Source organism: Tympanuchus pallidicinctus, unplaced genomic scaffold, assembly GCF_026119805.1.
Source record: "Tympanuchus pallidicinctus isolate F22 unplaced genomic scaffold, pur_lepc_1.0 scaffold22, whole genome shotgun sequence".
NCBI classification, from domain to species: domain Eukaryota; kingdom Metazoa; phylum Chordata; class Aves; order Galliformes; family Phasianidae; genus Tympanuchus; species Tympanuchus pallidicinctus.
The window spans coordinates 4,253,002-4,264,238 of NW_026294739.1; the positions used below are offsets into that span (position 1 = coordinate 4,253,002).

Below are 11,237 nucleotides of genomic sequence, written 5' to 3' on the forward strand. Positions count from 1 at the left end.
GGGACCTTGCTGGGGAGCCGGTGGGCATCTCCTGTTCTCCTCTTGCAGCCCGGCCGCGGCTCTGCAGCACGGCGCCGTGCCGCAATGGGGGCACATGCAAGGAGGCCGACGGCGAGTACCACTGTGCCTGCCCCTACCGCTTCACCGGCCGCCACTGCGAGATAGGTACGGCCCCAGCGCGGCGAGGGGAGGTGGGCGGTGTGCGTCCTGCTCCAGACTCAACCTATGCTGCCCGCAGGTAAACCGGACCCCTGTGCCTCGGGGCCCTGCCAGAATGGGGGCACCTGCTTCCACTACATCGGCAAGTACAAGTGTGACTGCGCGCCGGGCTACGCTGGACGGCACTGCGAGATCGGTACGTGTGGGTACTGCTGGATGTCACCTCCTTCCCTGCCATCCAAACCACTCCGGGGATACGGCTGGGGGGGAAGTGGCAGCTGCTCTGCGCCCTGCTGGTTCCACACCGCTGCCTTCTGCTCTTCCCAGTGCCATCTCCCTGCTTCCTGAGCCCGTGTGAGAATGGTGCGACCTGCGAGGACCTCGGCGGGGACTTTGTGTGCACGTGCCCCATGGGCTACACGGGGAAGCGCTGCGGGACAGGTGAGGGCCCTGCACTGCCGCAGCCCGGCCCCAGCTGCCTGAGCCACGCTTGCTCACTCCCCATCTCTCTGCAGAGATTGACTGCGGCATGCCCAGCGCTGTGAAGCACGCCCAGGCCTCCTTCAACTCCACCACGGTGGGCTCGCTGGCCAAATACCACTGTGAGCTGGGCTACGTCCTCAGCCAGCACAACAGCCCCCGCGTCTGCCGCTCGCAGGGCGTCTGGAGCGACCCCCCTGAATGTGATGGTAGGCAGTGTGAGGAATGGGCTGAGCCGTGGTCCTGGCTTGGGGCTGTGTCGCTGCTGCCTGTGTCCACGAGACCCTTTCCTTATCTTCCCCCTGCCCAAATTCTTGCAGAGATTGATGAGTGCCGGTCTCAGCCCTGCCTGAATGGTGGCCAATGCAAAGACCGCATCGCCGAGTTCCTGTGTGTGTGTGAGCCAGGATACACGGGCCTCCACTGTGAGTTGGGTAAGAGAATGCACAGAGCTCACGTGGGGAGCAGAGGAGGGAGTCTCCACAGGTGGCTGTCGGTGTAGGTGGCCGTCTGTACAGCTGGAGTCATGTAGCTGGAAGTGGGGCTGCCTGTGTGCCCTGGCTTCCATCTGCTGCCCACTTGTGGCTCAAGGGAGCACCCAGCCCACCTGGGAAAGGTGCACGTGCTGCTTATCCATCCATGCCAATGGGTGCTGCATGGACATCTCTGGCGTTGATGGGGCTGCGATTCCCAGGGGGTTGGGTCTGAATCCCCTGAATGGCTTTTGTGTGCCTCCAACAACCCCTGCTCGTCACAGCAGCATTTGCTGGAGAACGGTCCCAGCATGATCTTCATGTTCTGAACATGTTTAATGAAGGCCCAGATTGCAGGATCTGGGTGAGAAGTGTCCCTCACAGCTGCAGAGTTACTGGCCAAGACGGAGTATGATGAAAAAGCAGCTTAAGATTTAACTGTTCTGGGGTCAGAGTGAGCTGTCCCTCCCACAGCAGTTCCTTGCACTTGCTTTTCTACGTGCATGTGTTCATCATGGCACAGGGCCTCTGTTGTATGCTGTTTGGTGGGTGCTGCTGGGAGGGATGTCAGGTGGCACAGGCTGGTGGGACACTGCACGGGTGGGTGATGGGATTAGCTGGGTCAGTTGCAATGCCTTCAGGAGGGGATTGAAGGAAGGGATGTACTATGCACACTTATGTGTGACTTGAGATGTCTCAGCACAGCTCCATAACACCAATTTGCCTCATCCATGTTGCCCTGCTGTCCAGCCCCACTTGGGGTTGTCCTTGCCCGGGGGAGTTTAGGGCAGTGAATGATATGGGGAGGAGAAACGGTGTCTCTCCAGGCTTTTTGTCCTGCTTGCCAGCCCTGGCTCTGCTCTGAGCACGTCTCCTCTCTGCAGAAGTTGATGAGTGCCAGTCAGAGCCCTGTAAGAATGGTGGCACCTGCCGGGACCTCTTGGGCTCCTTTGCCTGTTCCTGTCCCGAGGGCTTCGTGGGGATGCTGTGCGAAGAAGGTAGGGATACTGCTGAGCAGGGACTGTCACTTGGGCTCAGGGACATGGTCAGCACCTGTGCCTAGGCAGGTGCTGGGTGTCTGTCACAGGGTTGGCACTCAGTCTCGGCCACTGTTGAGGGTACAGACTTAACCTTGCCCTGGAGAGGACACTGCTATCCATGATGCTCACTGCATCTCGTGTCTGCCAGCAGCAGAGCTGACCCTTCTCCTGTGGGGAGGGAACAGCCCCAGCAGAGGGCTCGGGCAGAACAGGGTGTCTGTCAGCTGCCCATCTGCTTGGCAAGGCAATGGTGTGCCAGGGCATTGAGGCTACTGTGGCATTGAGCTGGGGATTCTGAAGGTGGGCTCTGGCTGGCAGCCCTAGGCTACACCTTTGTGTTGCTGCTGTGGTCACACATTAGGCCGGCTGCCAGCACATCTGCGTGCTGCCTGCTGTAGCTGCTTCACTGCCAGCCTGCTCTCTCCTGCAGAAGTGGACGCCTGTGAGTCAGACCCTTGTCAGAATGGAGGGGAGTGTGAAGGTGATGGAGGTTCCTACCTGTGCGTGTGCCCGGAGGGTTTCTTTGGTTACCACTGCGAGACAGGTAAGGTGTGCAGGAGGGCAGTGCTACAGCCCTGCACGGCTGCTGCTGCTGGGGCATCAGATGCCATTAATGTCTCTCTCCAATTCTGCAGCCAGCGACCCGTGCTTCTCCAGCCCGTGTGGGAGCCGAGGCTACTGCCTGCCCAGCAATGGCACCCACAGCTGCACCTGCAAAGTGAGCTACACAGGCAAGAGCTGCGAAAAAGGTAAAGGCCCTGAGCAGCAGCACCAGGACGTGGCGAGGGGCTAGACAGCAGTGTGCCTGCCCTGTTACCCACCAACAAGGGGCTCGGCCATCGGGGACCAGCAGCTTCTCTCCCCCTGGCGGGGTTTGGATCTCACCTCTGCCAGGGGAGCCCCGGCTCTGTAGATGCTGAGGGCAGATGCCAGCAGGGCTTGATCATACCAGGTGCTGGGTGGCTGCTAGAGGTGATAGCAACAGCACAAGAATGAGGCACATGGGGATGCCGGGCACAAGTTCCTCCAGGCTCCAGCAGTGCAGCAGCGGTTGCGTTTGCCTTGGATGCCTTTGGGAGAGGAGGCAAAGAAAATGGATTAAAGCTTCCAGCTTCACAGCTGGAGAGTCCTCGAGGCCCCTCATCTGGTTTAAGCGATCCCAGTGGGGCGTTAGTCTGAAGGAAGGTTGTTCACTCTGTTCCCACGTGCTTCAGTGGCTGGAAGCAAATGCTGTGTTCGTAGCTCCGCCACGCAGGCTGTCTGCTCGCCCTGGCTCTGCTCAGGCCCATTGGGGTGGCTGAGCAGCCCCGGCTCCTCCAGCACACGCTCAGCACCTGGCACGACCGGCCAGCGGCAGCCAAAGGGCTTCTGCAAGCTGCAACTCGAGAGCGAGAGGACCCTGTCCTCCATCTGCATTTCATTGCTGGGGTCTGTTCTCTAAAGATTCATGGCATTACCTCTCCCCTTTGCTTTTGCCCACACCCTGAAGAATTGCTGCCACCAACCTCATTAAAGGTGGAAAGGGTGGAGGACACTGGTGTGTTGATTTCTTGGCACCCTCCTGAGGACGCAGCCGCCAGGCAACTCATTGACGGCTACGCCGTGACGTACGTATCCTTCGACGGCTCTTACCGCAGGACAGATTTTGTGGACCGAAGTCGTTCTGCCCACCAATTGCGGGCACTAGCCTCCGGCAGAGCCTACAATATTTCTGTCTTTTCAGTCAAACGCAACGTGAACAACAAGAATGATATCAGCAGGCCTGTCATGCTCACCACGCGCACTAGTGAGTAGCGTCCTCAAGGGAATTAGGTTGTGAGTACAGGCTCCCCGGTGCCTGGGGCGCTGCTCCCAGCCCTGTGCCCTCCCTGGGGCCGCCTCCGGCTTCCCGTCCTGGAGGTCTGCTCCAGCCTGAACCTGCTGGCCATGGCGTGGCTGAAAAAGGCGGTGCCCAAGCCCTGAAGTACTGGGTTGAAAGTGATGGTTTTTTTCTCCTCTTTTCTGTGGCCAGTGAGAATAGGGTCTGAAAAGAGTAACCAAGGCCCCCGGGGCAGGTATGGGTTGTCTGTGCCTGCAGCATCGTGCTGCGCTTGCTGTCAGGGTCTGGGCCTGGCTGCAGTCAGTCTGGCGAAGCCTCAGTGCAGGCTGGATGAGGCTGGAGTGTCCAGCAGAAAATGACCACTGTGGTGCTTTCTGAGGCCAGCATGCCTGAGCAGGCAAAAGAGACATCAGTTCTGTGGGTGGGGGCAGTGTTGTCAGACAAGCAGATACTGCTGCATCCTCCATAATACATAATCCCTGTGATGGCTGGAGTATGAATTGAAAGCAAACTAAGGATGAAAGAGATTGGACCTGTAATGAGAGGGGAGGCCCAGGGGCTGGATCCCCTTGCTGGTGAGCTGCGCTGAGCCCAGCGCTGCCTACATGGCACCAGCCCAGAGGTGGCTGAGCTGGGAATGAGCAGCAGGGGCCTGAGGGTGTGGGGCAGCTGGACAGCTTCTGCCGCTGGGTTAGCCTTGGGTCTAGACCTCATCCGTGCTGGTGTGCACATGGCTGGGTGAAGGCCAGAGGCTGGGCAGGCAGCACCAGGCCTGGGGTTGGCTACGAGCTGGACCCGTGGGCTGAGGAGCAACCAGCATGGAGACCAGGGTGGGTGCCTCCGGCTGCCCAACAGTGGGAACGCAGGGCAGTGGCACCAAGCTGGTGCCGTGGATGTGCCTTGGCTCTAGGAAGGCTGATCCAAATGGCAGGCTGGGGCATGGGAGATAAGGGATGTGGGAAGGACGAAGCCCGCCGCGGCCAGCTGCTGACCGCAGCCCTCCCCGCTTCTCTGCTCGCTCCGGCCAGGACCGCGTCCGGTGGAAGGCTTTGAGATCACGAACGTGACGGCCAGCACCATCACGGTGCAGTGGGCTCTCCACCGGCTCAAACACTCCACCGTCAGTAGGGTGCGTGTCTCCATCCGCCAGCCTGGGGACCTGGAAGACCGCACGGTGGAGCTGAACAGCAGCGTGGCCAAGTACACCTTCCTGTGAGTGTGGCAGGCGGGCGGTGGGACCGGCTGTGCTTGCGAGCCGCCGCGCTCATGTCGCCTGCCCACCTCTGCAGGGACCTGCAGCCAGGAGAGCGGTACATCGTCCATGTCACGACGCTGAGTGGCATGGGGACGGAAGATCACCCCTCGGAGAGTCTGGCCACAGCCCCCTTCCACGTGTGGACGAGTGAGTGGGGCTGCGTGGTGCGGTCCGGCAGGGCCTTTGCCGGGCTGAGGGCGAGCTCCCGAGAAGCTCGAGGTTGGACTCTGGCACTGATCCTTTTCTCTCCCTCCTTTTCCAGGGCCTCTCCCCCCTCGCAACCTCACAGCCTCCCGCGTCACCCCCACCTCTGTGTCCATGACGTGGGAGCAGCCGCCCACCGGTGCCGTGGAGGGATACATCATCAACGTCACCACCGCACAGAGCGTCAAGAGCCGCTACGTGCCCAACGGGAAGCTCGTGTCCTACACCGTGCGGGACCTGCTGCCCGCGCAGCGCTACCGCCTGTCTGTGACAGCTGTGCAGAACACAGAGCAGGGCCAAGTGCACAGCGAGCCCATCCACCTCTACGTCACCACCTGTGAGTGCCCGTCTCTGCCCCTGACTGCCTGGGTATGGGATGGGTGCCCCAGCGCTGGGAGCCAGCACAGGGGTAGGCGCAGAATTGCGGCTCAGTGATCCGTGGTTGGGTTAAGGAGCAGCATGTGGCTCAGGTGGCACCGTGTTTCCTTAGACAGCTCTTAATGGCACCTTGGGGACCTGTCACTGCATTGACTCGTTGCCTGCCTCTCTCTAAGCCTGACTCTTTGTGGTCTGCAGTGCAGAAGGACGGGGCTCCAGAGAGGCGCTGGAGCCAGGCCGGCCATCCCCGTGTGCTGCGCAACAGGCTGCCCCCAGCCTTCCTGCCTGAGCTCCGCTTGCTCGCAGACCACGACACAGCTGAGGAGCCTTCACCAGCCCCCAGGTAGGCACTGGCAGGCTGAGCACAGCCCCTTCCCCCAGCTCTAGCCAAGCTGCCCGCCCCAGCCTCTCTCCATGAGCTGCCTGCAGCACTTGCACTGTGCCATGTACCACCTGCAAGCGCTTCGCTCAGGCTGCCTCCAGCCTTGAGTACCCTGCCCTGCCCCACACCCTCACGGCTGCTGCTCCCCCAGGTTCACTGAGCTGGTGGATGGCAGGAGGAGGATCAGTGCCAGGTTCGGCGCTTTGCCAAGCAAATCCATCACCGTGAAGACACGTAAGTGCTTTGCTGCCTTTCTGGCCACCTTCTGTCACCGTGTGCCATCTCCTGGATAGGGTGACAATGAGGCAGGCTGGGGGAGTCATAGGGGAGGGCAGAGCCACCTGCCCACCTCTCCCTGGCCATACAAACATCTGCTTCACCTGAGGAGTGGGATGGCCTCTGGCAAGTTGGGAAGCCCAGAGATGGTTTTGGGTGATGGGAGGAGATGTGAAATGTGGCATGGGCTGGCCTAGACTGCCAGAAGTGAATGCTGCCTCTGGCTTGCTATACCCCACGTGCCCCAGGAAGGGCTAAGGTGCTGCTCTAGGCATGGCTAGCCCACAATCCATGCTAGGCTGGGTCCCCCAGCCTGCTGCTGCTGCTGCTGCTGCAGAGGGGCTGCTTTGGGTCTGGCTCAGGCTGGAAGTCACACTGACCCTCTCGTTGCCCAGAGCCAGAGGCTCCCGTGAGGCTGGAGAACACCGAGGAGCCCAGCCGGAGCAGTCTGGCACTGCAGATGCGAGAGGCATGGAGCAAAAGTGAGTCTGGGGCGGGCATGGCTGGCAGGGAGCTGGCCCTATGGACCCTATGGATGTACACAGCTTTGCCAGGGTCCCGGAGCCTGATGGCAGTGCACGTTTTTTCCAGGCATCAGGCAGAACTGCTCCACAAACCCGTGCAAGAATGGAGGCACCTGTGTAAGCGAGAGTGAATCCTACCATTGCGACTGCAGCCCGGGCTTCAAGGGCAGGCACTGTGAGCTAGGTGAGTGCTGTGCTGCTCCAGGGTGCATGACAAGGCTGGCAGCTGTTCCAGCAGTGGGGTCCCACAGGTCACTGAGCAGCCCCCGTCCATACCCAGCCCCCAGGTTCTGGTTGAGCCTCCAGCAGCCAGGATCCTGCTGTGCCCTGCAGTACCACTAAGCTGGAGCTCTCTTTTTGTGGGTCGGCTCCGAGTGACAGAGCCTGGAGCTCCAGGACTGCAGTGGGGGATCCTTGGGGGGCCTCGATGGCCTCCAGGGCACAGGCAGGCAGGGCCAGAGGTGGGCTTGCTGATAGCTCCCCTCTCCTGTTCCCCAAGCAGCCTGCAAGAAGGTGCCACACTCGTGCACACGGCTGTACTCGGAAACCAAGTCATTCCCCGTGTGGGAAGGAGGCATCTGCCACTACCTGTGAGTACTGCCCGCGGGTTGTGCTGCCCCTTCCCCTGGTGCTGAGAGCCAAGGCTGTCACTGCAGCACGGCTCCAGGGAAGGGAGTGTGAGCACAGGGCTGTCCCGTGCCGTGGCCTTTCTGGGTGCCTGGCACCGCTGGCAAAGCCTCCAGATCAGAGCAGGGTGTGACATGGTGCATCCCCTGCCTGCCAGCCCAGCTCAGGGCCACCTCTGCCCCTGGTAGAGGGCCAGCACCCATGCTGGGGCACGGGGGCCTCTGTTGTGCCCCCAGCCTGCTTGTGGCACAGTGCAGCAGCCCAGCTCCTTGCCCAGGCACACAAGACTCAGCCACATTCTTATCAATGAAATAGGGGAGACCTCCCTTCAGCAGTTAAAAAATCCTTGTTACTCCACACAGCTCCCCTCTCTCTGTGTGTGCAGGTACAAGAGAATATACAAGGTACACCAGGATGTATGCTACAAGGAGAGCTGTGAGAGCACCGGTTCCAAGAAAACCAGCAGGTACAGCCACCAGAAGTGTTGCCCTCCCTCTGCTTGGGGGCCAGAATGCGGGCCGTGGGGTGTTGGGACTGAGGTGGGCAGGGAGGGGTGCAGGGCGGCACACGAGGCATGTGCTCCTCTACCTCAAGGCTGCAATGTTAGTGCCTTGTGGGAGCAACGGGTGAGGTGCTGTAGGACTGATGGGTCTTTTCCTTCCTTCTCTTCCAGAAAACGAAGCAACAGTCACACACTGAAGAAGCCATAGTGTAAGTGTCTGCTCCAGGCACAGGCAGAAGCCCTGAAGGGGGCAGATCCCAGGCCAAAGCTGGCACAAGCTGCTGGGCTTTGGGGGGGCCTTTGTGCGCCAGCTCATTGTCCTCCTGCTCCTCTGCAGGGTTCAAAGCAGTAGGAACTTCATCCTTCCACGTCTAAGGGCTTCTGAAACACCAGGAAGATCAGATCTGCTCACTGGGTTGAATGCAGCAGGGCCACTTTCCTGCCTGGCCTCAGCCACTCCCTCTCCTCCAGCCCATTAGGGACACGCAGCCAGACTGACACTGAGCAGCACTGCCTTTCCTCTGCCGAACCAGCAGTGCCTTTGCCCTGCCTTGCCTTGCCCCGGCTGCCTGCCCCAGGGGTCCCTTGGGCCCCCCAGTCCCGGGCTTCTGGCTCTGCTCTGCCACCAACAGCCTGAGCCCACCAGCAGCTGCACCAACCTGTTTTCATAATCCAAGGTTATAAGAAGTTTCCTATAACCCCCAAATAAAACAATTGAATGCGGACCCAAAAGCCTTAGCTATCACCTGAAGCCTGGCCCGCACGGCCTGGTGGGAGGAGGTCTTCTTTACATCCATTCCCTACATTAGAAATGGAGCTGAGAGCAGGTGCTGGAGGCACAGCCCTGTGCTGGAGTGGAGCAGTTCAGCCAGCTTCCACTGCCTCCTTATTTTTTTTTTTTCTTTGCTTTGTAAACAATCTGTGGTTTTAACCAACTTTCCAGCTCAGAAAGTGATAGAGCACCTAGAAGTTACTAGAAAGTGCTCTGCAGGGTAAGTTTATCAGCAGGGGTGTGATGCTACGCTCAGTGTGGCACAGCACGGCGTGCCATCCCCCTGCACAGCTCCCCCCACCCCATGTCACCCTGCAGGGCTGCTGCCATCACCGTGCTGTTTGTGGGTACCCTGGTGACTGTAGCAGAGCCAGCAAGGAAAAAAAAATTAGCTTAGAAACGTTCCTAGTTGTTGTGAGTTTGTACGATGATGCTAGTTAAACATAGATTTGTGTATTAACGTACACAGTGTATATTATAAATTAATACGTACCAGAGATATATCGTAGTTATGGCATAGAGTGTTACTGCTCTGGCAGCCCTGGTGCTGCAGCCAGGTGGGGCAGCCCTGCAGCACCTCATCCTGAGTGCTGAGTAAGAGCAGGGCCGGGCCACGCTCCCCTGCAGCACTGGAGATGCCTCTTTGGCCACGGGGAGAATGAGGCTTGCAGATAGAGCCCTTGCTTTTCTCTAAGGCTGCCTGCTCTGGCTTTGTAGACGTGTGTGCTTTGGGATGGGTGAAAAAGCAACCCCTAGGGTGAGAACAGGGCCAAGGGAGAGCCAGAGCGGGGTGGGCTGTGCCCCAGAGCAGGGCCTGGCCCCTCTGCTCCCTTGGGCTGGGACTGGACTGCCTGGACCTGCCCTGCAGCGCTAAGAAGACAGCAGCCTCCAGCACAGCATGTAACACAGCCGAAAGATTTTAACCTAGTCTTGAAAATAAATTAGTTATTTGGGTTTGATTTTTTTGTTTTTTAATAAATAAATAAAAACACTTTATAGAAACGGTATATTCTGTGGAGCAGCTGGTCACTGAGGGGGGGTGGACAGGGAGCAGCTCGGGAGGGCTCGGCACTGTCCTTATCGGTGCCAGTCCCTGTCGTCTCCCTCTGTGTGCAGTGCAGCGCTACCCTCCTCTTCCTCCTCGTCCTCTTCCTCATCCTCCATCTCCTCCTCCTCCTCCTCCCGGGCCAGCAGCCTCTTGAACACCTCGTACTCCTCGGCTGAGGCTCGGGCTACGCCGGCCACGAAGTCGCCCTCGCTCGGCCGCAGCACGTCCCGCAGCGGGGGGTTGTTGCTCTGGATCTGGCCTTTGTGCGGGGTGCGGTAAATCCCGCGGCGCTCCAGGAAGATGTGGCGGTTCCTCAGCTCGGCGAAGGGCGTGCAGAACAGCCGGGCCTTCACCATCTCCTTCTGCCGGACGCCCATCCTGAAGTACGCGTACTGCGCGTAGAGACACGCGGAGCTCAGAGCCTGCCGGGCCGCGCCCGCAGCCCCGCACCGCGCCCGCAGCCCCGCACCGCGCCCCGCACCTGGAAGTGATGCTGCACGCGGTCCGGCTCCTCCAGCAGCACCTCGGGGCAGCTCCGCAGCAGCTCGGCCAGCTGCTCGGCCGTGAACAGACACCGCTCCCGCAGCAGCCGCACCACCGCCTCCATCCTCCTCCGGGGCAGCGTCCACACCTCAGGGCAGCGGCCCGCCGCGCTCTGCAGCCGCGCTGAGCGGGGGTACGGGGTGAGCCGCCCGCCGCCCGGCCCGGCCGCCCCTCCGCCTCCTCCCATCCCCGGCCGCACCTCCTTCCAGCCCCAGCCGCCGCAGGTACTCGGCGCGCTCCTTCAGCCGCGCGGTCGCCATCCGCAGCAGCCCCGGGTTCCGCTCCAGCAGCCCCAGCGCGGCCTCCTCGTTCAGCCCCAGCAGCAGCAGCTGCGCCGCCGCCTCCGCCCGCCTCTGCGGCTCGAGCCCCGGTTGCAGCAGGCGGAGCCGCCGGGCCTGCGCCCGGTCGAAGCCCAGGGCCAGCAGCTCCGCCGTCTCGCCCTCCTCCGGGCCCGTCTGATACCTGCAGCGCGGACCCGGCGCGGGGAAGAGGGCGCGGGGCGCTGAAGGCCGCAGCGCGCGCAGCAGCCGGGCCGCCATGGCTCGGGGCGGAGCCCCGCACCGCGCAGCCGCCGCATCGCCGCGGCCCCGCCCGCCGGGGTGGGCACGGAGCCGGGGCGGCTCTCCGCTCGCCGGCAGCGCCCGAGCTCCGCGTCCGAGCGGTGCGCCGGCCCTGCCTGAGCTCCGGCGGGCGATGGATGATTGGATGAAGGAACCTCCCGGCCGGCAGCCGGCAGCCCCGCGGCTCTGCCCGGC

At 61.2% G+C, this 11,237-nt stretch overlaps 3 protein-coding genes across 3 annotated transcripts in view; 2 read left to right on the plus strand and 1 right to left on the minus strand.

The window, feature by feature from the left end:
* The window catches only part of AGXT (alanine--glyoxylate aminotransferase), a 26,686-nt gene extending 22,695 nt beyond the window's left edge, over positions 1-3,991 (plus strand). Inside the window, exon 12 of the transcript XR_008207422.1 lies at positions 3,978-3,991. The gene's annotated coding sequence lies outside the window, so the exon portion shown is untranslated. The remainder of the gene's footprint in view (positions 1-3,977) is intronic.
* Positions 1-9,898, plus strand: part of SNED1 (sushi, nidogen and EGF like domains 1) — a 19,493-nt gene extending 9,595 nt beyond the window's left edge. The window contains exons 14-33 of the mRNA XM_052685479.1: positions 49-165; positions 239-355; positions 487-600; positions 675-848; positions 960-1,073; positions 1,997-2,110; positions 2,583-2,696; positions 2,788-2,901; positions 3,642-3,938; positions 5,000-5,183; positions 5,261-5,373; positions 5,489-5,767; positions 6,007-6,151; positions 6,342-6,424; positions 6,862-6,948; positions 7,058-7,174; positions 7,490-7,580; positions 8,003-8,083; positions 8,291-8,328; positions 8,457-9,898. Coding sequence (XP_052541439.1) covers positions 49-165; positions 239-355; positions 487-600; positions 675-848; positions 960-1,073; positions 1,997-2,110; positions 2,583-2,696; positions 2,788-2,901; positions 3,642-3,938; positions 5,000-5,183; positions 5,261-5,373; positions 5,489-5,767; positions 6,007-6,151; positions 6,342-6,424; positions 6,862-6,948; positions 7,058-7,174; positions 7,490-7,580; positions 8,003-8,083; positions 8,291-8,327 — 2,492 coding nt within the window. The 3' untranslated portion in view covers position 8,328; positions 8,457-9,898. The remainder of the gene's footprint in view (positions 1-48; positions 166-238; positions 356-486; positions 601-674; positions 849-959; positions 1,074-1,996; positions 2,111-2,582; positions 2,697-2,787; positions 2,902-3,641; positions 3,939-4,999; positions 5,184-5,260; positions 5,374-5,488; positions 5,768-6,006; positions 6,152-6,341; positions 6,425-6,861; positions 6,949-7,057; positions 7,175-7,489; positions 7,581-8,002; positions 8,084-8,290; positions 8,329-8,456) is intronic.
* On the minus strand, positions 9,846-11,047 carry MTERF4 (mitochondrial transcription termination factor 4). The gene is made up of 3 exons (XM_052685489.1): positions 10,682-11,047; positions 10,421-10,605; positions 9,846-10,331 (listed from the first exon to the last, which is right to left on the minus strand). Exons 1-3 carry the CDS (start codon positions 11,019-11,021, stop codon positions 9,969-9,971), a joined length of 888 nt encoding a protein of 295 aa, XP_052541449.1. The 5' UTR covers positions 11,022-11,047; the 3' UTR covers positions 9,846-9,968.
* Between the last annotated feature and the right edge of the window lie 190 nt (positions 11,048-11,237).

What these genes read in the sequence shown, in the direction of transcription:
- MTERF4 (XM_052685489.1), bottom strand. Translation starts at nt 11,021, where the DNA reads ATGGCGGCCCGGCTGCTGCGCGCGCTGCGGCCTTCAGCGCCCCGCGCC. An exon ending in GCGGCTGGGGCTGGAAGGAG is followed by an intron (nt 10,606 to 10,681) that starts GTGCGGCCGGGG and finishes ACCCCCGCTCAG; the next exon opens with CGCGGCTGCAGAGCGCGGCG. An exon ending in GCGTGCAGCATCACTTCCAG is followed by an intron (nt 10,332 to 10,420) that starts GTGCGGGGCGCG and finishes CTCTACGCGCAG; the next exon opens with TACGCGTACTTCAGGATGGG.